Here is a 27,476-nt window from a genome sequence, read left to right on the forward strand (position 1 = left end):
AGCACACACTCTTCTGCAAAATGGTCATTCTGAAAACAATCCATATGCTGTGGCGAAGCCGTTCCTCCCCAGTGCGCCTTTTACAATGAGTGCTAGTCTGGCACGATATGCTTTAGAGCGTTTGAATGATTTGGAATGTAGCAGTGGGGTACTGGTAGAAGGAAAGATGTGAAATCAGGTTCTGCTTCATACGGAGATACTGAAGTCGGTAAGAGAAATGTCCACAGCAGGCGAGCTTAACTGTCCATGTCCCAATATGTTGCAAACGTTTAAGTTGTCAGGAGCTTTCAGGCTTCTCACTAAAACATAATTTAATACTTGAGTCACATTTAATTTGTTACTAAGAATATTTCTTTCTCGTTTCTGTGTCATAAACAGGATGCAAAAGCATTGTGTAGCAGGGATATCGATATAGGGATTCCATGTGGTAAATTTATATAGTCTAATGGAAAGAATAAACAGAGAATCCTGTTAACGTCGTGAGAAGCGATACGCTATAATACATTCCCGTGCACTATTAGCAACGTGTGTAATCAATTACGTTACACGTACCTTCTACTTTCTTTAATTTTTACCTTATTTGCCCACTGACAAATATCCAAATATCCGCTGTTTAGGCAGCTACAAGAGACTGACGTAAGCGACCAACAGATATTACTTTTATTTATTCATTGAGGGACTAGTATCGAGCGCACATGCCCATCACTAACGGTATGTTATACACTCCTGAAAATTGAAATAAGAACACCGTGAATTCATTGTCCCAGGAAGGGGAAACTTTATTGACACATTCCTGGGGTCAGATACATCACATGATTACACTGACAGAACCACAGGCACATAGACACAGGCAACAGAGCATGCACAATGTCGGCACTAGTACAGTGTATATCCACCTTTCGCAGCAATGCAGGCTGCTATTCTCCCATGGAGACGATCATAGAGGTGCTGGATGTAGTCCTGCGGAACGGCTTGCCATGCCATTTCCACCTGGCGCCTCAGTTGGACCAGCGTTCGTGCTGGACGTGCAGACCGCGTGAGACGACGCTTCATCCAGTCCCAAACATGCTCAATGGGGGACAGATCCGGAGATCTTGCTGGCCAGGGTAGTTGACTTACACCTTCTAGAGCACGTTGGGTGGCACGGGATACATGCGGACGTGCATTGTCCTGTTGGAACAGCAAGTTCCCTTGCCGGTCTAGGAATGGTAGAACGATGGGTTCGATGACGGTTTGGATGTACCGTGCACTATTCAGTGTCCCCTCGACGATCACCAGTGGTGTACGGCCAGTGTAGGAGATCGCTCCCCACACCATGATGCCGGGTGTTGGCCCTGTGTGCCTCGGTCGTATGCAGTCCTGATTGTGGCGCTCACCTGCACGGCGCCAAACACGCATACGACCATCATTGGCACCAAGGCAGAAGCGACTCTCATCGCTGAAGACGACACGTCTCCATTCGTCCCTCCATTCACGCCTGTCGCGACACCACTGGAGGCGGGCTGCACGATGTTGGGGCGTGAGCGGAAGACGGCCTAACGGTGTGCGGGACCGTAGCCCAGCTTCATGGAGACGGTTGCGAATGGTCCTCGCCGATACCCCAGGAGCAACAGTGTCCCTAATTTGCTGTGAAGTGGCGGTGCGGTCCCCTACGGCACTGCGTAGGATCCTACGGTCTTGGCGTGCATCCGTGCGTCGCTGCGGTCCGGTCCCAGGTCGACGGGCACGTGCACCTTCCGCCGACCACTGGCGACAACATCGATGTACTGTGGAGACCTCACGCCCCACGTGTTGAGCAATCCGGCGGTACGTCCACCCGGCCTCCCGCATGCCCACTATACGCCCTCGCTCAAAGTCCGTCAACTGCACATACGGTTCACGTCCACGCTGTCGCGGCATGCTACCAGTGTTAAAGGCGGCGATGGAGCTCCGTATGCCACGGCAAACTGGCTGACACTGACGGCGGCGGTACACAAATGCTGCGCAGCTAGCGCCATTCGACGGCCAACACCGCGGTTCCTGGTGTGTCCGCTGTGCCGTGCGTGTGATCATTGCTTGTACAGCCCTCTCGCAGTGTCCGGAGCAAGTATGGTGGGTCTGACACACCGGTGTCAATGTGTTCTTTTTTCCATTTCCAGGAGTGTATGTTGTTCTCTTAGCACAATCCAAAGACATTTGTCAATAACATCCATATACTTAATTATATCACAGTTTGAATCGCCAAATTAATTTGTATATTGACAATTGTACTTCCACGTCATTTAGGACGAACAACCAGTTTTCTATGGTTCCGCACATCCCCTTCCGTTAACTACTACCAGCCAATAATATTAATTCTCTCTCCGAGATGCTAGTCTCGAGTTACAACTGGATGATGAGAATCTCCTGGCTGTTGCGTTATTGCCGTACGTCGCGACAATGTAGTTCCATCCACAGAACCGCCAATTATTGATTCAGATATCAATATTATTTTCTTGTAGCAGTAGAGCTGTGAATTTATATCTGTAAACGGATTAGTGCGATTTGAAAATGATTGCCAAGTGTCGGCAATAAACGTGAAGAGCTTCACAAGCAGTTAGGAGGTTTTCAAACGTGAATCTGAAAGCGGCAATCCTATTGTTGACATTTTGAAGACACAAGAACTGACTGCAAAAGCATGTGTCGTCTAGAGCGCAGTACAGAAACTAGTAAACGAAAGTGTCAGAGCTGTAGAAACCCCAGGAAAAAATGGTTTCGTGTCATAAGAAACTATAACACAAACGAATGCCTTTGACAAGGATGTTTTAAGAACCTCTGGGTTCGAAATGTATATCGATGGTGAATATCCGAAGTCACAGAAAATTGTTACAACTAGGCAAGAGAAAATTGGCTTCAATGAAAGCACTCTTGTCAATGCAAAGAAGTGTAAAAGCTATCGGTTTGAAATATATTAAAAGTAATGATGGAAGAAAGTTTTTCATAGGAAGAAGTGAAAAAGCTGTAGCACAAGCCACATTTCTGAGAACGGCGCAGGAAATGAGAAGCAGTACATAATCTAGGTGGAACTTGAATGAATCAGAATGATTCAACGAGAACCTCCTGTAAGAGGTCCATGATTAAAGAATTTGTTGCTAGCGCACTCGAGCAGATGTAATTTCGATGGATTACTCATGTATTGCCTGCGATATCTAAAGTATAAGAGAATCTCAGACCAGAGAGCAGTGTTGTTTGCAGTAGGAACTGTGTGGCAGGAGAAGTAAATAGTAGCTAGCATCGTGTGTGTGGAGTTGGCTGGGCCGGTCGTGGGGGAGCGAAGGCGGTGCCTGAGCATTGTGGTATAAGGTAAAAGCAGCCTCGCGCATATGTAGTATTGTTACATCAAGTCCCATGTAAATGTTTTTAAAAAGAAATCTCTTAATAATAATTTTTCTTACAAACATTAACTCTTTGACAATCATTCATCTCAATTTAAAGAATTTACTAATTTCTCCAATCCATGGTCGTCCCAATTATTCTAAAGAAAAATCAGTTGTTCATTTTTATACATGGCAAATCTATTGGCCAGCATTGCACTGGGCTGTGCCAGAAAAATTTATTATAAGAGCAGATATATATGCGTTATCCGGCGACTTCATTGAGGTAAGAATCTTCAATTTATTCAGTATGCTCTTTCAGGGCCATGACGCAGCACTGCTGACGCCCAAAATTTACCAGTTTAAATTCAGAGTTAATTATTGAAAGGTTATAAGTAAGCCACAATTTTTTATTGACAGATTAGTCACATTTTATTATTGATAGGTTACACATTTTATTTTTTGGGAGGTTACGCTAAATGTCAATGTTACAGTTATATTTTTTACTGTTGGGAGGTTTCGGAACTTTTACTGTTGGGAGGTTACACTAAATGTGAATATTATTCATATTATTTTTTGTGGGGAGGTTACACTCCTGAAAAATGAGTAATGAGTACTGGCGGTTTTAAAGTTCCCACAGGAAGAGGTTCTCCGGTAGTTATTATGCATGTTGGCTCTTCTAGTTTTGATTCTGAGAGGAAACTTGTATTTAGGTGCAACAAAAAGAGCAGCGACTACCACTCAGAAACGAACGTTGTCAGTTTCAAGAAGTGCTTCACTGAACAGTTCTTTCCATACCATGCTCCGAATGCAAGCTAAACTTCAACTGTTACAATGATAACACCAAGTACGTACATCAGAACAGCGGATATTGTTCTCTGGCTCAAAAATAAAAGTTTTCCGCTGTGTAAACCAGAATCGTGCCGAACTCTTGCAGCTCACTAATTTATTTAAGTCCGCGACAGAACGTTCGAACTGTACTTCCTTGCACGTGAATGAGGTCACACAATTTTGCATTTCTGCCCATACAACTGTCAATATAATCCAACTGAATTAATTTGGGCACGGGTTAAAGATTATGTAGCAGAAAGAACAAAACATTCAAGATAAGGACTGAGCATGAAGCAGTAGACGACATGTGCCCTTCAATGTGGGCAGACATTGCGGCACGCTGAAAAGTTGTACGAAGTGGACATTGATAGGGAAGTGAAGGTGAATATAAACTTTGAACCTATCATTACACATTTGTAATCACATAGTTAGAACACAGGCAACAGTGACGATGTAGTACGAAATATACTTTGGAACGAAGTAAGCTAATAATAGTACTTCGTTTTAAAGACTCATGGTCAATTTTTTTTTTTCTGTTAGCGTATCAGTTGCTTAAACAGTATAGGAGAACCTGTCAGTCTTTATTGATTGTACCTAAGATGTATGCAGACATTCACTTGTTACGAGTAACATAACCATAATTTTCAGGTTATTTCTCGAAGAGACGCAGCTAGCTAGGTAAGTAGTTGTGAAATTTAAGACTTTCCTGGATTGTACTATACTCTAATAACTCGCGATAATACGAGGGGCGTTTGAAAAGTCCGTGCAAAGTCCGAGAGATGGCACCTCCGGCGTGTATCGAGGTCATATTTAGTTAGTAACATCTTTGGAAAGAACGCACACCAAGTTTTAGCCATATTGATCTTTCTTTGTGCTTGGTATTCGTGTGAATCAAGGAAGTCGAGTGATAGTCAAAAAATGGACGAAAAAGAATTTCGTGTGGTGATTAAACATTAATTTATGAAAGGCAAAACGCCCCAGGAGACTAAAGAGAAGCTTGATAAATATTACGGTGATTCTGCACCTTCGATTAGCACAGTTTATAAGTGGTTTCAAAATTTCCGGAGTGGCCATATGGGCACAAGTGATACTGAACGTTCTGGACGCCTTGTGGAGGTTACGACTCCAGGAATCATAGATAAAATCCATGATATGGTGATGGGTGACAGAACAGTTAAGGTGCGTGAGATTGCTAGTGCGGTGGGCATCTCGAATGAACGGGTACATAATATTTTGCATAAACATTTGGACATGAGAAAGCTATCCGCGAGATGGGTTCCGCGATTGCTCACGCTTGACCAAAAACGGAATCGTGTGAAGTGCTGCGAGTATGGTTTGCAGCTGTTCAGGAAGAATCTGCAGAACTTAAAGCGTCATTTCGTCACTATGGATGAAACATGGATACATCACTATACTCCCGAGACCAAACAACAATCTAAACAATGGGTTACCAGTTCCTTCGGCCGGAAATGTTATGGCGACTGTCTTTTGGGATCCGCAAGGGATAATCCTCATCGACTATCTGGAACGGGCAAAACTATTACAGATGCATATTGTTCATCATTATTGGACCGTTTGAAAACCGAGCAAATATGATTTCGATTTGTGTTTGAATATAATTTTGTTGTATGTTGTATTTTTACTTATAATACAATCCAATTCACACTGAAGTGACAAATATTGTAACCAGTTTGATGACTGTGTCGCTAAACAATCGCCTTTTTGAGAAAATAGTATGTAACGTCTTCAAAAAGCTGCGTCATCTGTTCTCGCCTTCCGACGAAACGCAAAAGCTGTGGAGCAGCGGATGCAAGGTAGTCAGTATGTCTCTCATGCAGACGTTTGATCGAAATCGGTTTTAAAATGTATTATTACCGTCACATATTTGAACGTATAATACGGTGTATGGTAGGCAAGTGTACCTGAACGTTGCCCGCAGCAGCAGGGTCTGGCAACAAGGAATTCGTTTGCCCGCTCTCTGCCACCACTCTTATGTAAACCTTATCCCTTCGAGGCTTCCTTGTCTCTCCGTCTCTACGTGAGAGCTTCTTCCTATATGCCGCCGTCTATAGTTTAGCAAATGGTTTTGCGGTGACCCGTTTGGTTTTACTTGGGTACGTGAGGATGATGTAGAGGCTATGGAATAGCACTTCCGTAGGCTACACTATTACCGAAATTGAACTTGTTGCAGTGTTAAAGCCAAAGATTAATAAAACACTGTGATCGCGAGTTTGAAATCTGTATGAGGCTGAAGTTTAATAAGTGAGCCTCTGGTAATCGGGTGATAGATGGTGAAGTTGTTCGAACTGTGATTTCTTCTTCATGGCTATATTTAAGTAAGACTAAGGCTTTAAGTATCGATAGAAGTTTAAGCATTCAGAAAATGATCGATTGTATGGGTCTGTCATCTTGGAACACAGCATCATCATTGGGGAACAAACATTGTACCATGGGACAGACCTGATCATCCAAAAACATTACAAAACGCTAGGTGGTAATACGGCCTTGCAGAGTTACCATAGGTCCTTTGAAATACCACGTTATAGCACTCCGAATCATCAACGAACTCCAGCCAGGTTTTACTCTTGGCATGTAAACTCGTCCAGCATTCAACTGGAAGCAGTGTGAAACAAGACTCATCCGACCATTCCTCCACTGCTCCATATTCCATGTTTCGTGGCGTTGGCACCACATTGTCTTGTTATTGGCCCTTGCATCACTGATGAGTCGTTACGGAATACCAGCTTACCCAGCAATTCCCTACTTATGCAGCTGCCCTCGTGTTGTTTTAGTGGTGACAGGGTTCGCGAGCGTGACAATTGGTTCTGCATTGGCTTTTGTATCTGTCGTCCTTTTATTTTTCATTTCAATCTTCTCCAATGACAATTCGTCACGGTCACACAACATACACTTTCGTCCGCGTTGAGGCTTAGGGCATGATGTTTTCCCGCTTTCCTGCATGCGGTATAAACTTTCGATACGGTGGCGACTGATACACCAAACAATTCGGAAGCACCCACCATCAAGCACAAAAGTTTTCCCAAGCTTGAACTCACTTGTCCTGACATAAGCTACTGACAACTACACAGAAGACTGATCTGACTACGACTTACACTTGCTACAAATTGAGGACACTGCGCAGGCGCAGTACAGCGAGTACTCCCTGTTCGCCGACTGCTACGTTCGCAGGTTCGAATCCTGCCTCGGGCATGGATGTGTATGACGTCCTTAAGTTAGTTAAGTTTAAGTAGTTCTAAGTCTAGGGGGCTGATGACATCAGATGTTAAGTCCCATAGTGCTCAGAGCCATTTGAAACATTTGAACCCTGTTCTGCGCTCTTAGGTAGCACACCGCGCCTAGTACACGTCCACCGCGGCGCTCGGGGGCCACAGCATCAAGTTACGACACCTGAAGATGCGCTTATAAGAGCCGAAACCGGTCGTGTGATAAGAAAGAACATTACAACTGAAACTGTATTTTCAACCTCTGGTGTAATGTTCAGTTGCGGATGTTCGTACAAAAGGATTGTTTGATCTTTTGAAATCTGGATGACAAGACTAGTCTTTGCGCCGGCTAGAGACGTGCGAGGGGAAATGCTGACTAATCGGCGTTCGGCGCTACCTACAGAGACTGTAACGTTTAACTTCAACAAGTAATTTATTTCAACATGTAGCCAATGACGAATTAAGAAAATAAGGTATGAGAGGTTAACTGGAATTAAATATTGCATGGCAATGAACCATGTATACAGTTTTTAAGTATCAGCACAACAGTCGACCAAAAAAGTATCGTAATACAAGCTCTCAACTGCACAGAGTCCAATTATTGACATACAAATTTTCAATTTAAGTGTTTTTCTTCACAATCTTGCTGTAAGGAGGATAGGCAGGCTGCTAGCTTTTTGATAAATCAATATTTAAATATACGACTCTAAAACCGGCCGTATATTTACAATGTGCGGCCGATATTTTTATAGGCCGACATGTCGGTTCTTTTCCTTTCGATATATCGACACTTCTTGTCGGCACATAAAGGGGCGATAATTACATTCCATTTATACATCGATACATAGGATTCTGGATATTTTTTAAAATATCAACAGCCCTAATGGAGAGACCAAAACTAGAATAGAAACACCATTCCTATTTCAGCTGGACAATATTCACGATAACTATGTGAAACACGACACCAGGACCGAAGAAACAAGGCTGCTGGCTCGCATACTGAACCAGCAGAAACCCAAGAGGAAGCTGTTATGTCAAGTGCAGGCCAGCGAGATACAGGCCGGGTGATTTGGTACGGATTTTGACGTCTCTGCGGAAAGTGGCACTGTAGGAAAAGTTACTTAACCGCTGGGCCGTATCGTTTCCTGTCCACATACAAAGCCGAGGATTGTGACACTTCATGAGGAAGATAAAATCGTTGAGAGGTAGTCCATGTCCTCCGTATGAAAACCTAATACAGTCCTGAGGCTCATCGTAATAAAGCGGACGTGACAACACGACTAGAACGCCAGGATCTGCCAGCCCTGCCGTACAGAGGACCTTTATCACAGAACACCCGGGAAATCGTGATGTCGATACACCACTTGTTTGCTGTCACATATCCACGCATGCGAATCTCCCGCATGTTTTGTACTTTGCTGCGTAGTTATGTGTGAGTTACAGGACAAGAAGTGGTTAGTGACCGAGTGAATACAACGCCCAACAGAGCTCACGATAAAAGAGCACTACGAAGCAAAACTTAATGGAAAACGTGTGCGGAACTGTTTTTCAGAAGAGTTTATGAGTGGAAGCGGTTTGGCAAAACTTCAGCTAAGCCTGCATTGCAAACATTAGTGGCAAAATTTTAATGACTCACTTTCTCCTGTGAATGGGAAAATATTGTATTGTCGCCAACCCTCATAGAGAGAATTGTCATCGTAATAAAATAAGATAAATCAGAGATCGCTAGGAAAGATCGCTTTCGCGATGCACTGTTCAAGAGTAAAAAGGTAGATGTGGTTTGAAGAGCCGTAAGCCAAGCACTTAAGTGTGAATTGTAGAGTAGTCATGTACATGTACATGTACGAGCATCTAGTGTTGTAAGAATTTTTTTTTTTTTGAACTATACAAGATATTGCTGCACGAACACTCCTTTCGCTGTAAAATGGTTTGTGTTACCCGCAGCCTTCACAAAACAGAACTGGCGAAAGATACCAACTAACGCGTCTCAGTCTGCAAACTTCCACCGACCGCTGTGGCCGAGCGGTTCTAGGCGCTTTAGTCTGGAACTGCGCGACCGCTACGGTTGCAGGTTCGAATCCTGCCTCCGGCATGGATGTGTGTAATGTCCTTAGGTTACGTTTAAGTTGTTCTAAGTTCTAGGGGATTGATGCCCTTTAGATGTTAAGTCCCATAGTGCTCAGAGCCATTTTTTGCAAACTTTCATTATCATCTACTTGTCCTAGCGAACACGGGAAAAGGAAGGGCTCTATGCTGGTAATATGGTGTCGAGTTTGTCCACAGTTACTGCGGTACCGTGAGAATTATCGCACTCCCATATCAACGATACAATATCTAACTAATCAAAAATAGCGCGAAAAGTGACACGTGCAAAGAAACTGAATTGTCGTATGTCAAGTGACTTATCAAATATGTCAACTACTTGCGTCCTTTCAAGCCTCGCGATGTGCCTCTCCTGGACACGTGACCATATTGGTTGGATCCTAGACGTCTGGAAAACTGTGGCTTGGTCATATTTCAGTCGGTAAGAGCTGACAGGGTGTGAGTGTGGCGCAAACCTCAAGAAGCCATGGATCCATGTTGTCAAGAAAGTACTTCCAAACTGGTAGTGGCTCCACAGTGGTTTGCATGAAATGGACTGGGTCGTCTGGTCCATCCGAACTGATCATTGTGTGTAAATGGTTATGTTCGGCTACCTGACACCATTTGCAGCCAGTCGTGGACTTCATGTTCCCAAACAAAGAAGGAATTTTCATGGTTGACAATGCATCATTTCACCGTGTCTCAAGTGCTCGGGATTGGTTTGAAGAATTTCCTCGATAAGTCGAGCGAATGATTTGGTTACCCACATCCCCCGATGTGCGTCCGATAGAACATGCATGGGACATAACCTTGAAGTAATTCGTGCACAAAATTTTACACCGGTAACTCTTTCGCAATTATGGGCGGCTATTGAGGCGGTATAAATCATATATATCCGCAGGGTACTTACAACGAATTTTTTAGTCCATGACCCGTCGAGTTTCTAAAGTACACCAGGCGAAACGAGGTCCGACACGATATTAGGAGGTACCTCATGTCTTTTGTCACCTCACTGTGACTGCAGTCGAGAAAATCTTGTCAGCACTGCAGTAATACCCCATCTGTAGTAAGCGACGTTAAATTACGTAGTAGTGTTATCAAAATATTGTTAAAAGTTAAATGGTTGGTTCAAATGGCTCTGAGCACTATGGGACTCAACATCTCAGGTCATAAGTCCCCTAGAACTTAGAACTACTTAAACCTAACTAACCTAAGGACATCACACACACCCATGCTCGAGGCAGGATTCGAACCTGCGACAGTAGCAATCCCGCGGTTCCGGACTGCAGCGCCAGAACCGCTAGACCACCGCGGCCGGCAAAAGTTAAATAATGAAAGAAACTAGACAACTTTGAAACACTTCAAATATGCAAACTCCAAAGAAAGCAATATGAATTCATACGAAATGACAAAAATTACTCTCTCTCTCTCTCTCTCTCTCTCTCCACACACACACACACACACACACACACACACACACAATGTCGATATGAAATAATAGCTAAAAATGTATGTTAGCCGCTATTGGCAACATTATTATTATTATTGTACACAGCCTGACAAAAAATGAAGCACACAGAAGACAGAGCCAAGTCTCAATGTAACTTTGTTCACGTACAAAGCATCGACAAATATGTAAATTCCCTGCAACAGGTACAACAGCCATCAGAATGTATTAGTGTTGTTCGTGTTTAGTGTAGTTACCAAGTTTGGGTAGCTTTACAGGGTGGTCAGAAACAGTCAGTAAAACATGTAATGGACTTGCATGTCATCTTCTGTGCAGGTGGCTGGACACAGTCGATACTGAAAGTCTGTTCTTCCCTGCAGTCACATTGGGTTTTGTTTTCTTTAGTGTATCCCCTTTTTTCCAGGTTAACTCACGACCTGCCCACTCCTGACCTCAGTCTATTCAAGGACTTCCAGACTGATCAGTTCATGAGCTGATCCTTTCACACCAGAAACATCCATATAAGTATAACAAAGGATTCAGTACCATCTGGGGCTGCATCACTTACGCGACTTACCAACATTTTTTAAATCACTTTCACGTTACATGAGTAGAAGACGTGGCGGACCACATCACGTTTGGAAGGTAGGAGACGAGGTACTGACAGAAGTGAAGCTGTGAGGACGGGGCGTGAGTCGTGCTTGGGTAGCTCAGATGGTAGAGCACTTGCCCACGAAAGGCAAAGGTCCCGAGTTCGAGTCTCGGTCCGGCACACAGTTTTAATCTGCCAGGAAGTTTCATATCAGCGCACACAGGCTGTGGCTAAGCCATGTCTCCGCAATGTCCTTTCTTTCTGGAGTGCTAGTTCTGCAAGTTTCACAGGAGAGCTTCTGTAAAGTTTGGAGGGTAGGAGACGAGGTACTCGTAGAAGTGAAGCTGTGAGGACGGGACGTGAGTCGTGCTTGGGTGGCTCAGACGGTAGGGTACTTGCCCGCGAAAGGCAAAGGTCCCGAGTTCGAGTATCGGTCCGGCATACAGTTTTAATCTGCCAGGAAGTTTCATATCAGCGCACATTCCGCTGCAGAGTGAAAAAAAAAATCATTCTGGCACATCAAACCAGTCTGTAGACTGGTCACCTCCAGAAAATGTTTAATGGTCGCCCATCCCTTACCTTGGTCCGGCCTCGTGACGCTGATGCTCCTCTCGACGCTGGAGCGCTGCAGCACGTGGTTGACGCTGAGCGGGCCCAGCACGTAGTTGACGCCGCCCAGGTGCACGTTTCTGGAGCTGGACACGCTCACCACCTCGTGACTCTCGCTGGACCGCTCCGTCAGGGTCTCTCCGTGGTCTCCGCTGGACTCTGCAACGTGGCCGCCTCCCTGTCGCATCGCGAACGCCAAACTCTGTCCGCTCACCGTCGAGCTAGTCGTCACCTTCAGACTGCTGGCGACGGCTTCTGCGCGTAACACGGCTCTCTGTTCACCAGAGCAATCCCCGCTGCCTTCAGGCTTGGTCACAGTCTTCGGCAGGTGGAATTCGTAGTGAGGTGTCAGTGGACTGAACGTTCCATTGTTTCCTACATGGGAATCCGCGGAGGCGTTCGATTTCTCTGCAGTGCACTCCCTTTCCACGTGTGAACGGTCATTCGTTCTTTCAGAAGCCGTACCTACACGGCCAGGTTGTTTCCTGAAATTAAAAGGACAAATTAATCACTTCGTTGTACGTGCAGACACTGAATACATGTGAACAGCGTCCGTTAGAGATTAAAATTGTAGGGTTGCCAAAAGTCGCAAGTACATTTTTCATTATTTAGACATGTTGTAAGTAGGCTGTTTTCCAGTGGGTCTGCATCTTTGGTGGCCCACAAATACCATAATCTCTACCAGGACTACAGTGGGCCTGCTCTGTGATGACCTGCCTACCAATATTCTTCAAAACTTTGACTGACTCTGCTGTGGGTTTGCTCTGTATGCATGTCAAGAGTCAGCACTGTCTTTCCGAGGGAAGGACAACACTACTTCTTCAAGACTGCATGGAAATGCACTACTTCCGTGTGCATGTTCTTTTACTGATCAGACTTTGTGCAATGTAATTACTACTGTGATGAATGATCAGGACTCTCTTTATAAGAACAATTTTTGCTTTTGACCAATATTGTATCAATAACTGTGTCCATTTGATATATTTGTTATCGTTAATATAAAAAAATTAGCAAATAATTATTGAGCACTGCCCAAAAAAATTTCTAAAATTTTTTTTGTGGGCAGCATGGAGGCTATGCAAGTAGGCTGTTTAGGATTTTATGTTGGTAACGCCACGTAGCGCTCTGTATGAAAATCACTGCCTGTGCTACGTGCAGTCTGTGACTGGTTGGCATTGTTGGAATATTCACTATTGTAGTGTTGGGCAGTCAAATGTGAACAGCGCATAGCCTTGCGCAGTTTCAGGTGAGCCGCCAGCAGTGGTGGATGTGGGGAGAGAGATGGCTGAGTTTTGAGAGTGGACGATCTGGAAGTGTGTCCGTCAGAAAAGGAAATTTGCAAGACTCGATGTCATGAACTTATGTATATATAATGACTTTTGAACACTATTAAGGTAAATACATTGTTTGTTCTCTATCAAAATCTTTCATTTGTTAACTATGCCTATCAGTAGTTAGTGCCTTCAGTAGTTAGAATCTTTTATTTAGCTGACAGTATTGGCGCTCACTGTATTGCAGTAGTTCGAGTAACGAAGATTTTTGTGAGGCAAGTGATTTATGATAGGTATAGGTTATCGTTAGTCAGGGCCATTCTTTTGTAGGGATTATTGAAAGTCTGATTGCGTTGCGCTAAAAACATATTGTGCGTCAGTTTAGTGTTGATTAGAATAAGTAAAGAAAGAAATGTCTGAGTACGTTCAGTTTTGCTCAGCTGTTTGGAAAACAAATAACGTAGAGGTTTTCCAGCACTGTCATTTATAAATTTTTCTTAGGGGACGTTTCAATGTGTCACTAGTTACGGAATACATTCACCTCTGCTATTATGCATTGACGTCAGCTGCTTCCGACACATGAAAATGTGTGCCGTACCGGGACTCGAACCCGAATTTCCCGCTTGCCTTGATCACTTCGGCTATCTGAGCACGCCTCCATGACCGAACCACTCGACCAACACGAGCAACTTCAGAAATTACACATCCGGGGGCCATACGTTACAGCCCACGACAACGTAATTTCTGGAGATGCTCGCGTTGGTCTAGTGCAGTGGTTCCCAAGCTTCCTTACACCGTTACACCTGAGTGCAATTAGACATTACCTGGCACCCTCACGGTCCTGCCATCTGTTGCCCTCCCCCCTCTCCCCCACATTATCACCAACATTAGCACCCAACTGAACTGTTGAATGAAACACTTCTTTGGATCACTTTTACTTTTAAAATGGTTAAAGATGAATGACATTTAGTTTGTGTGTGTGTGCGTGTTTGTGTGTGTGTGTGGTGTGTGTGTGTGTCTCAGAATGAATAACACAGGAATTCGAGGCACATCGCAAGTGTTACCCACAGCTTCTTCTCAGATGAGAAAGCATTCCACAGTGAGAGTAGACATTTGTTACAAAACATACTTCCCCTGCGTTATTCCTCTCCATTGCGGCACTTGTTTGACCTCCACACTCAAACCCCATTTAAAAACAAAAAAGTTAAAATGTGTGCACTATATGTTCGCAAATCACTTGATTGCTGCCCTCCTTACTTCTGAATGGGCAAAAATTGGAAGACTTCAGGCTGTTAATGCTTTGTGTCTAATCACAGCCACTGATTGTAATAGTAATAATAATACTGTGTACAGCGCTATAGAAGCCCTTGTGTGGGTACTACTGTCTCTTGCTGTCAGTTAATTCAATTATCTTTTTCGAAGTGAGTAATGAAGCAATTTATGGATTACTGCAGGTACTGTCCACAACTTTTAGAACACTTTTCTTGAGATATAAGCAGTTGTTACGTTTATGTCTCACTTTTTCATCAGCGATGTACAGGACAAAGCACAACATACGTCTTTGTGTAGTGGGTGTGAGGAACCTGTAACCTCCACCACATTAATGCTACTAATTGAGGAAAAGTAATTATTGATAACTTATATAATCAATATTATAGTCTTACCACATTGAGACAATTTCGAGTCGTGACCAACAGAATCGAATCATTTACACACATCAAAAAAAGTTTTCCATCACCTCGGTTCCGAGAGTTCCGGAACCTGTACAGAAAATTGGAATAGAGATCAATATAAAAATCATTTCGGCCCTTTTTATTGCTCATGAAAACCGCACATTGCATGTTGTACCATCATACAGCGAGACCTTCAAAGGTAGTGGTCCAGATTGCTGTACACACCGGTACCTCTAATACCTAGTAGCACGACCTCTTGCATTAATGCATGCCTGTATTCGTCGTGGCATACTATCCAGAAGTCCATCACGGCACTGTTGGTCCAGATTGTCCCATCCTCAACGGCTATTCGGCATAGATCCCTCAGAGTGGTTGGTCGGTCACGTAGTAAATAAACAGCCCGTTTCAACCTATCTCAGGCAGGGTTCATGTCTGGAGAACATGCTGGCCACTCTAGTTTAGCGATGTCGTTATCCAGAACGAATTCATCCACAAGATGTGCACGATGGAGGCGCGAATTGTTGTCCATGAAGACGAATGCGTCGCCAATATGCTGCCGATATGGTTGCACTATTGGTCGGAGGATGGCATTCACGTATCGTACAGCCGTTACGGCACCTTCCACGATCACCAGCGGCGTACGTCGTCCCCAGCATAATGCCACCCCAAAACATCAAGAAACCTCCAACTTGCTGCACTTGCTGGACAGTGTGTCTAAGGCGTTCAGCCTTACCGCGTTGCCTCCAAACACGTCTCCGACGATTGTCTGGTTGAAGGCATATGCAACATTCATCGGTGAAGATTACGTGGTGCTAATCCTGAGCAGTCCATTCGACATGTTATTGGGCCCATGTGTACTGCGCTGCATTGTGCCGTGGTTGCAAAGATGGACCTCGCCACGGATGCAGGGAGTGAAGTTAAGCGCAGTTTGTGTGGTAACGCGACGTCCTGTGGCTGCACGATAAGCATTATTCATCATGGTGGCAGTGCTGTCAGAGTTCATCCGAGCCATAATCCGTGGGTAGAGGTCATCCATCTTGGACGGCCTGAGCGAGGCATGCCATCCGTCGGTCCCACATAATGCCACCCCAAAACAGCCGCACTCGCTGGACTCTGTGTCTAAGGCGTTCAGCCTGACCGGGTTGCCTCAAACACGTCTACGACGATTGTCTGATTGGAGGCATATGCGATACACATCGGTGAAGAGAACGTGATGCCAATCCTGAGCGGTCCATTCGACATGTTGTTGGGCCCATCTGTACCGCGCTCCATGGTGTCGGGTTTGTAAATATGGACCTGGCCATGGACGTCGGAAGTGAAGTTGCGCAACATGCAGCCTGTTGCGCACAGTTTGAGTCGTAATACGACGTCCTGTGGCAGCACAAAAAGCATTATTCAACATGGTGGCGTTTCTGTCAGGGTTCCTCCGAGCCATAATTCGTAGGTAGCGGTCATCCACTGCAGTAGTAGCCCTTGGGCGGCCTGAGTGAGGCATGTCATTGACAGTTCCTGTCTCTCTGTATCTCCTCCATGTCTGAACAACATCGCTTTGGTTCACTCCGAGATGCCTGGACACTTCGCTTGTTGAGAGCCCTTCCTGGCACAAGGTAACAATGCGGACGCGATCGAACCGCGGTACTGACCAACTAGGCGTGGTTGAACTACGACAACACGAGCCGTGTACCTCCATCCTGGTTGAATGAGAGGAACTGATCGGCTGTCGGAGCCCCTCCGTCTATTAGGATCTGGTCATGCATGGTTGTTTACATCTTTGGGTGGGTTTAGTGACATATCTGAACAGTCAAAGAGACTGTGTCTGTGATACAATATCCACAGTCAACGTCTATCTTCAGGAGTGCTGGGAACTGGGGTGATGAAAAATTTTTGGTGTGTTTATTGTCATGCCGTCGTGGTTAAAGTATACCTTGCGTGGCTATTCAAAGCCGCCACCGAGTGTGTTGCACCGCCGTCCACAGGGGTGAACAGCGGCTGCTGAGATGTGTATGGACGAAATGGCGTGTAACTGTTGCGCAACCGACCACCCAGATGAGTCAAGGGACTACCAAAAGTGTCTCCTCAACGACCTTTCAGCAAACGTTGCCGCGTTTGGGCCTTCACAGCAGGCGCTTCATTTATGAAATCATGCTGACTGCTATTCACCGGCGACGAAGGCTGGGATTTGCACGCCAACACCGCAGCTGGACGGCCACCGACTCGCGACAGTTGGCCTCTTCAGAATCGCGCTGTGTGCTCCATCGCACAGATGGCCGTTGGCGTGTACGGCATGAAACGTCTCGAAGCAAACATACCCTGCAACCAGGAGGGGGCGCTATGGACTGGGAAATGTTTCCTTGGCATTCCCTGAGTGACCTCGTCATTCTGGAAGGCACAGTTGATCTACAAATAAATGCTTCTATCGTTAGGGACCATGTCCATCATTACGTGAAGTTTGTTTTTCCTCGACACGATGGCATCTTCCAGCAGAACAATGCAACGAGTCACTAAACTCTCAGTGTATGTGCGTGGTTCGAAGAGCACCAGGATGACTCACCCGGCCCCCAAACCCCCTCCTCCCACCCCACCCCTCCGGCTTTAAACCCAGTCCAGAATATGTGTTACTAGCTCGATCGGAGTGTTGGCGCCAATGATCCTCGACTGAGACAAGCGCAGCCCCTCACGTCCCTGGGCTCAGTATGGCTCCACATCCCTGGCGGTAGTTTACAGGACAATAAACGTGACCTTTCAGGAGACAGAAGTGGGCAGCTAGATCGGCGACACTTACGTGGCAGAGTCCCACGGGGGCGGCGGGGGCGTTTCGGCCCAGCGCGGCCACGTCTTCATGAGCTCGTAGAAGGCTCTGCCCGGGCTCTCGTTGGGTGTGCACTGGCAGTTGCCCATGACGCGGCAGTCTGGGGTAAGGTGTCCCTCGCGCACGCCGAGCTCCACCAGCTGGTGGAAGGCGGCGACGGCCTCCGGGGTGGGCACGTGCTGCATGAAGCAGCCGATGAAGGCGACGCCCAGGCTGCGCGAGTTGTAGCCGTACGTGTGCGCGCCCACCAGGCCCCAGCCGCGGCCCTCGTATATGTAGCCGTCCATGCCCACCAGGTAGTTGTAGCCGATATCCCACCACTCGTTACCCTCCACGTGCATCAGCTGGATGCGCCGGCACAGCATCATGTTCGTCATCATCTTCGTGGATGCCTCCGTGGCCGTGTGATCTGAAAGTGAGCAACAAACGCAGTCACTCAATGAGACACAGCGCAAAGTCTGATTAGCACAGTGTGTCTGCCGAGATCTTCTCTATCTTTGATTGTACACTATTGGCCATTAAAATTGCTACACCAAGAGAAAATGCAGATGATAAACGGGTATTCATTGGACAAATATATTGTACTAGAACTGACATGTGATTACATTTTCACGCAATGTGGGTGCATAGATCCTGAGAAATCAGTACCCAGAGCAACCACCTCTGGCCGTAATAACAGCCTTGATACGCCTGGGCATTGAGTCAAACAGAGCTTGGATGGCGTGTACAGGTAGAGCTGCCCATGCAGCTTCAACACGATACCACAGTTCATCAAGAGTAGTGACGAGCCAGTTGCTCGGCCACCTTTGACCAGACGTTTTCAATTGGTGAGAGATCTGGAGAATGTGCTGGCCAGGGCAGCAGTCGAACATTTTCTCTATCCAGAAAGGCCCGGAGAGGACCTGCAACATGCGGTCGTGCATTATCATGCTGAAATGTAGGGTTTCGCAGGGATCGAATGAAGGGTAGAGCCACTGGTCGTAACACATCTGAAATGTAACGTCCACTGTTCAAAGTGTCGTCAATACGAACAAGAGGTGACCGAGAAGTGTAACCAATGGCACCCCATACCATCACGTCGGGTGATACGCCAGTATGTCGATGACGAATACACGCTTCCAATTCAACATGGTTGATGTCGCCAAACACGGATGCGACCATCATGATGCTGTAAACAGAACCTGGATTAGCCGGCCGGGGAGGCCGAGCGGTTCTAGGCGCTTCAGTCTGGAAACGCGGGACCGCTACCGTCGCAGGTTCGAATCCTGTCTCGGGCATGGATATGTGTGATGACCTTAGCTTAGTTAGGTTTAACTAGTTCTAAGTTCGATGGGACTGATGACCTCAGAAGTTAAGTCCCATAGGGCTCAGAGCCATTTGAACCATCCGAAAAATGACGTTTTGCCTAGGTTCGTCGTTGAGTACACCATCGCAGGCGCTCCTGTCTGTGATGGAGCGTCAATGGTAAACGCAGCTATGGTGTCCGAGCTGATAGTCTATGCTGCTGCAAACGTTCGTCGAACTGTTCGTACAGATGGTTATTCTCTTGCAAATGTCCCCATCTGTTGACTCAGGGATCGAGATGTGGCTGCACGATCCGTTACAGCCATGCGGATAAGATGCCTGTCATCTCGGCTGCTAGTGATACGAGGCCGTTGGTATCGAGCACGACGTTCCATATTACCCTCCTGTACCCACCGATTCCATATTCTGCTAACAGTCATTGGATATCGACCAACGCGAGCAGCAATGTCGCGATACGATAAACCACAGTCGCGATAGGCTACAATCCAACCTTTATCAAAGTCTCTTCCTTACACGACGCATCTCAACAACGTTTCACCAGGCAATGCCGGTCAACTGCTGTTTGTGTATGAGAAATCGGTTGGAAACTTTCCTCATGTCAGCACGTTGTAGCTGTCGCCACCGGGGCCAACCTTGTGTGAACGTTCTGAAAAGCTAATCATTTGCATATCACAGCATCTTCTTCTTGTCGGTTAAATTTCGCGTCTGTAGCTTGTCATCTTCGTGGTGTAGCAATTTTAATGCCTAGTAGTGTAGTAAATTCACTCATAGTTTTCTAAGGCAGACATATTTCAGTGTATTGGATCTCATTCACGAAGTCGAAGTAATGACAGCATCACCAGCAGTAAAAGCGCTAATATCAAAGCTCTCTGGATCCAATAGCAGGATCTCAACGGGGAGATGTGTGACGTTTGTGTTTTGTCATTACATGGCACTGAATGTTTCGCTCACAGACATAAACACATGTGTCTAAAAATTAAACCCAGGAGATATCACACTAATACCGTGTAACAGCGCCTATTTTCTCAGTTTGGTGAGGAATACGGCTCAGAAGTTTCTTCGGGTATTCAGTACGCAACGGAATTCATTCATTGAAGATTGAGTCCTGTAGAGCTACCAAATTGAAAGGGGTTCTCTTAATACTGTCGGTACTGGGTCTTCGAAAAGAACCGAATTCCTTCCTTATTATTACATGCTACTCTTTCGAACTCGTGCTCAGCCTCTAAAAATGTTGTCGCCTCCAGGACGTTAGACAAAACCTCTGCCGCGCGGGGTGTCCGCGCGGTCTCAGGCGTCTTGCCACGGTCCGGGCGGCTGCCCCCGTCGGAGGTTCGAGTCCCTCCTCGGGCATGGGTGTGTGTATGTTGTACTTGTCGTAAGTTAGTTTAAGTTAGGTTAAGAAGTGTGTAGGTTTAGGGACCGATGACCTCAGCAGTTTGGTCCCTTAAGAATTCACAAACATTTGAACATTTTTTAACAAAACCTCTTAGCCTTTGAATGGCAGAGTTTAATGGCACTAGTATCTTGTTAATATGTCAAAGCCCACTATTATCTCGTTGAAGTCCTCTTTGGAGGCTCTTCCAGTCCCACAATAAAAAGTATGTAGTTCGATTAAAAAAGTCAGTGCCGTAATTCGGCAGCTATAAACGTTAAAAGTTGCTTGCGTTCGTCAGAAAAAGCACCACACACTTCAACTAACTCAAAGGCTCATCTCGATACATTTATTGGTTATGGATATAATTCGGATAAACTGTAAAAGCAGGATCGCCCTTGATATAAGTTGAGCCGGCTAACTTTTCCACTAAAAATTACTTCTTACTATTTTCATCTAGAAGAACAGTACGAGGAACACATGGAACAAACGGTAGTGCGTTCTCGCATCTTCATTAACAACCGAGAAACAAGCATCTGCTTCATTTTTTAAATATTACTGTGCTGTTTTTTGCCGCAAGAATAGTAGAGTTCGATGAGACAAATGACATAACTATGTAAGTAGGCTGTTTAGGTTCTTATATTGGTAACGCCACCGCCACATAGCGCTCTGTATGAAAATCACTGGCTGCGCTGTGTGCAGTCTGTGGTTGGATGGCACTGTTGGAATTCGCTATTGTAGTGTTGGACAGTTGGCTGTTAACAGCGCGTAGCGTTGCGCAGTTGGAGATGAGCCGCCAGCAGTGGTGGATGTGGGGAGTGAGATGGCGGAGTTTTGAGAGCGGATGATCTGGACAGAGACAGTAAATTTGTAAGACTGGATGTCATGAACTGATATAAATTATGACTTTTGAACACTATTAAGGTAAATACATTGTTTGTTCTTTATCAAAATCTTTCATGCCTATCAGTAGTTAGTGCCTTCAGTAGTTAGAATCTTTTATTTAGCTGGCAGTATTGGCGCTCGCTGTATTGCAGTAGTTCGAGTATCGAAGATTTTTGTGAGGTAAGAATTCATGAAAGGTATAGGTTCTTGTTACTCAGGGCCATTCTTTTGTATGGATTACTGAAAGTCAGATTGCGTTGCGCTAAAAATATTGTGTGTCACTTTAGTGAATGTCTGAGTACGTTCAGTTTTGCTCAGCTGTTTGAAAATCAAATAACATAAGATGTTTATCAGCACAGTAATTCATTAATTTTTCTAAGGGGACGTTACAACTCTCTCGCAGTTATAACAAATAATCATTGAGTAAATGTACACTGGGATCCTAGTTTGCCCACCGCACGGAAGTTTACTCCACACTCCAAGAAAACTTGCGGCGCCGCGTTAAGACGCAATGAAACGCTTGCGCGCTAGATTTCACAAAGGTTTAAGCATTTTTTGTGCCAAAGAAAATGCTACATCGCTGGAAAGTCACTCAGCCGCATTTGATGTGACGCAGTTTAAGTCTTGTCTCGACAACAGATATATCCGTCGAGAGAAACGTAAGCATCACATAGCTGTTGTACCCACCGCCCAAGCAACGTAAGCATCACATAGCTGTTGTACCCACCGCCCAAGCTTCGTAAGGGTAGTGATGTAAACTTCCGGATGCCGAGCCACTCAACGGATGCAACGGCACAACAGAAATCCCTATGTGATTTGTTATCTAGGTGAGAATGATGAGGGTGTGCTAAAAAGCAATGCTCCCGGATGTTTTATGTGAAAACCATTACAGCTTTTGAAATACAACAAAATTTATTAACGTTCTACATCTTTACTCTTCATGTCTGCAGATTTATTTCTGGTGACGAACATATTTGTCCCAATGAGAGACAAGTTTTCTGTGACCATCACTGTAGAATGTTTGGCTTTGTTGGCGGTGCTACAATCTCACGACTGGTTGCACCGCTTCATCACTAACAAAGTGAATTCCTCGAAGGTGTCCTTAAAGTTTTGGAAACAGATGGAATTAGTATGGGGCCAAGTTGGGACTGTATGGAGGACCATCGCTGACAGTGAATCCGATGCGTCGGATTTTTGCCGATGTCGCAGCTCTTGTGTGTGGTCCATGTAAAGGCGAAATCTTCTGCGGTTAGAAACCCGATTACAACACAGTGCTTCTCATGCACCGACGCAGGTACGTCACAATTCAGAGCCCTCTAGCGGAAGAGGGTTGCAATTTGCGTTGTTAATAAAGTTGCGAGACTTATTGTTGTTTGTTTTATGAGCCCCTGATCAAAAAAATATTCAAATGTGTGTGAAATCTTATGGGACTTAACTGCTAAGGTCATCAGTCCCTAAGCTTACACACTACTTAACCTAAATTATCCTAAGGACAAACACACACACCCATGCCCGAGGGAGGACTCGAACCTCCGCCGGGACCAGCCGCACAGTCCATGACTGCAGCGCCTCAGACCGCTTGGCTAATCCCGCGCGGTACCCCTGATCACTTAATCTATGTTGAGAACATAATAAAAAAATTTGAGGTTTTAGTTTTCAGTATGCCGCCGTAATGACTAAATTTGTCTCATCGAGATCTGCTATTCGTTCCATTTCGAAAGACAAAGTTGTTAAGGAAGTTGCGAGACTTGTCGCTGTTTGTTTCATGAGCCCCTGCTCACTGTTCTTCTACGAGAAAACGGATTATATATGCCGTCAACGAATACAAGTAATTTGACGTGAAACAGTTCAGCATTTCACGCTGTACATGGCACTGGACACATCTTCCTGGAATTTTTTTTCTTTATTGTTATTTCACTCACCAAAAATGGGCGGGCTGGCAGTGGCACAAAAAAAATGGCTCTGAGCACTATGGGACTTAACTTCCGAGGTCATCAGTCCCCTAGAACTTAGTACTACTTAAACCTAACTAAGGACATCACAGACATCCACGCCCGAGGCAGGATTCGAACCTGCGACCGTAGCGGTCGCGCGGTTCCAGACTGTAGCGCCTAGAACCACGCGACCACTCCTGCCGGCTACAGTGGCAGAATACGCCACTCTTCAGCCAAGAGAGTTACAGAGAAAACGTAGGCAAATGAGAAAATAACATATAACATAGAGTGGTATAAAGTGATGAATCAACAAGAACAAAAATAGATGAACTGTAGATGTAAAAACAACATATACACACAGGTGGAGAATGAACACAGTGAGTCGACACGAAAACAAAGAAACACCACATTGGGAACACAAATGAATGACGCTGGCGACACTGCTGGTGCTGGTGGAACGTAGCACTGCACACAGCACTGGAGTAACACTGACACCACAACGAAAACGTTAAAAATCATTGCACTTAAGGGGAATCTTCCTGGAAAAAAGGCAATTACTTTCATAAGAAAATTTTTAACTCTGGCAGATGTGTGTCTGTGTGTGTGTGTGTGTGTGTGTGTGTGTGTGTGTGTGTGTGTGTGTGCAATGCAATGTAGGTATAAAATAGGGAGAGTACTTGGCTAGCGCCTTTCCAGTGATGATTCCTAACCTCGAGAAACTCGATATCGAAATTTAAGGTTGCGTCCACAGTGGCATGACAACAGTTGCCAGACGTCGTCGACAGAGGTCGCCCGATAACATCAGATGTATGCTTGGTACAGTACGTCCGACCCGCTTCGTCAGTTTTTCGCGGGGTCAGGGAGGTTAGGTTATATTAGGTTAGGTTTTAAACCAGCGTGGGACGTCTCTGTTCTCAGTGTGCTGCATTTCGGCTTTTGCTATTGAAAAAGACGCCGAAGGCATGTGAATGAGCTACATCTCTCCACAAAAGAACGTGACGACCACTGTACGTCCCATCCTCAATTATCGGAATAATCAAACTAGTCTTATGAATATATGAGATGAAGGGAGAAACGTTGCCTTACTACTGAAGATGTTCGTGGTGACATTTGAATGCAAGATTATAAACGCTCAGTCTAGAGACAGCTTTTGGAATCACATGAAGAAATGCGCACTGCAAACCGCCATAAGCATTTTCCGGCATTTTCAACTATTTTCATTGTTGTGAGACACGAGGTTGTGTTTTTTGTTGCGTTTGTAAATATTCTACTTGTTTATATACTATACAATACATTATATTTATTTCGAGGATGTTATTAACTCTTCAGACTTTTAGGGTGATTCGAATTCTGTATATTTTTGAAAACAGTTACATAAAGTGTGGACAATTAAGTCTTCGTTGGCTTACATTAAGATGACTGGCAGGTGTCCAATCGAAATGTCGTGAAGTTTATGACGACCACCAGCTATCCAGAAATCTCTTCGAACAAAAAAGTATTAAATTTTCACAGTTAAGCCACATTTCGTCGGCCGTGCACCATCTTTTACCTGGGTAGATCAACCAACCTTGAAACGGAAAAAGGTTTTCTACCATAGAACACAAGGTATTTGTAAAAGAAGTGATTTTCCTTAAAGTATTAACTGGACGCCGAGCGCAGAGGACCTCGCAGCGCAGCCGCCGACCGCCAGCAGCCGTAGCTCGCCCGCTACCCCCTGCAGCCGGCGGCGCGCCAGCCGGCCGCTACCAGCGCTCCGCAGCGCCCGGGGAGTGCGCATCTCAGTCGCTTCCGGCGCAGCCGCCCAGCGGCAACCGGCCGAGTACCGAAGGGTTGAACTCGCTCCCCTTCGACACAAAGCTGCGCAACCAGTCGCGGACTGCCGCGAAAGAGCTTCGGCTCGCAGCTCCCGGTAGCCTCCGGTTACCCAACGCCCCCAACGTGATTCTCACGTTCTTTTAGGGACTCTGAGGCAGTACCAGGGCTCCTCCACGGGACTAAGCCCGCGTGCTGCAGGCCATTCTTCTCCCGCACCTCCTTTAGGTGCCGCGCTTGCACGAACAGCGCATGTTAGCGAAACTTAGGGACCACCCACTTCAATAGGGAACAAGAGACACTTCTCTCGCCTATCGAGAAAAGCAAAGTTGTCGTTCCCCCCCCCCCCCCCCCCCCAATAAATAATCCTAAGTGCGAGATGGCGGACGCTGCTAGCACTTCCCCTGCTGTCACCCGCAGTAAGACTGCAACACACGAGGCGCGAGGATCGACTGCACCCGCCGAAACTCGCGCCCCACACGCTACCGAAGGCAAGGGAGCGGCTGGCGACGCTCGACAGCTTGGCGCGAAAGCGCAAAAGCAGCTGGAGTCGCGCCGGCTAATCACCGAACTTTTCGGGGCGGACGTCTCACCCACCAAAACAATTACACTCAGCATCACCTTACACTCACCTGTCACTGGACAGTCATGTACCATTGTCCCACCGACGCCGCAGCCTCAAGAGATCGAGGCAGCGGCGGCGGATGTGGACACAGAAAACCACTACACAGAGCCCTGGCAGGTGGAGGGCCCAAAACGCAGACCCAGAAAAACACCAGCACAAACAAGCGAGCAACCAAACTCGCTAGGCAACCGAAAGGCGCTGTTGCCTACACCTACTAGCTCATCTCAGGCTAGCAACATTAACACAAAACAAAACGCAAACACAGCTGTGGCGAGCAACAACAAAGCACACAAAGCCACAGCGGTGCCCACACAACACAAGACTGGTTTCCCCCCAGTCATTATACAAAACTATGGGAACCTTAGTGCCCTTAACACTGCATTCGCGGAAAGGCACATAAACAGCACATTACATGCAAAGTACTCGGGGGATAGGGCCTCACTGTACGTTGCCACAAACAACGAATATAAAGATCTTCTGACCTTCCTCAAAGATCGGAAGATCGAACATCACACGTACAGAACGCTGGACGAGAGAACCGAGCAGTACGTGATCAAGGGAGTGGATCCCAGTACCCCCAACGAGACAGTACAGGCGGCGCTTTGTTATCTGGGATTCGACTGTAAAAGTGCCTCCCGGATGACAGGGTTCCGTACACACGCACCGTTACCACACTACACGGTTGAGTTAGCCGACACGGCTGATTCCCGCGCCATCCTGCAGATAAAGAGCTTTCTGCGTATAGACGTACGTGTAGAACTTCACGAACCACCCAACGTCCCCCAACAATGTAACAACTGCCAGCGGTTCGGCCACTCGGCCCTCCGCTGCGGCCTGGCAACTCGCTGCCGCGGATGCGCTGGCAGCCACAGATCCAACACTTGCACACAAACACAGCCAAACCAGCGACGCTGTGCCAACTGCGGTGGGCCCCATGCGGCAAACTTCAGACAGTGCAGCTCATACCAACAGGCGCTGAAGCGTAAACAAGACAAGAGCAGGGTACTGTACGACATACCACGCCCAAGGCCAGCGCCGAACCCAGTAAGGAACGGCGTAACGTTTGCCACGGTTGCACGCCCTGGCGGAACGGCACAGGCCGCGGAACCTCAGCGCCCTTCACATACACGCGAAACAACCGCTGCAACAGCTACACACCAGCCACAGACAACAAAATGGTTCAAATGGCTCTGAGCACTATGGGACTTAACTGAGGTCATCAGTCCCCTAGAACTTAGAACTACTTAAACCTAACTAACCTAAGGACATCACACACATCCATGCCCGAGGCAGGATTCGAACCTGCGACCGTAGCGGTCGCGCGGTTCCAGACTGAAGCGCCTAGAACCGCTCGGCCACCACGGCCGGCCCACAGACAACACCTGAAACCCAGCAAGCATCGGTACCAACACCTATGCCTCCAAACAACACGACCCCACTCCCGGAAATCACGTGCTGCGAAGAAACGCACCATATACAGGAAAACACATCCACACAAGAACCCCCCGAACCCCAAGCCCAGAGGAGGAATAGACGTACACGTAAACACAGGGCGGGGAACACGAAATCACCACAACAGGCCACGCAGCAACAACAGACCAGCAACACACAGTCAACAAGACGCCGAGACTGTAACTCACACTGCCATCCCCCTCACCACAGAAGTAACACAG

At 46.3% G+C, this 27,476-nt stretch overlaps 1 protein-coding gene across 1 annotated transcript in view; it reads right to left on the minus strand.

The window, feature by feature from the left end:
* LOC126187786 (uncharacterized) overlaps positions 1–27,476 on the minus strand; it is a 177,358-nt gene that overhangs the window by 27,796 nt on the left and 122,086 nt on the right. The window contains exons 3-4 of the mRNA XM_049929058.1: positions 17,844–18,279; positions 12,088–12,602 (exon numbers count right to left, since the gene is read on the minus strand). Coding sequence (XP_049785015.1) covers positions 12,088–12,602; positions 17,844–18,279 — 951 coding nt within the window. The remainder of the gene's footprint in view (positions 1–12,087; positions 12,603–17,843; positions 18,280–27,476) is intronic.

The sequence above is a fragment of the Schistocerca cancellata genome, chromosome 5 (assembly GCF_023864275.1).
Source record: "Schistocerca cancellata isolate TAMUIC-IGC-003103 chromosome 5, iqSchCanc2.1, whole genome shotgun sequence".
Taxonomy (NCBI): Eukaryota; Metazoa; Arthropoda; class Insecta; order Orthoptera; family Acrididae; genus Schistocerca; species Schistocerca cancellata.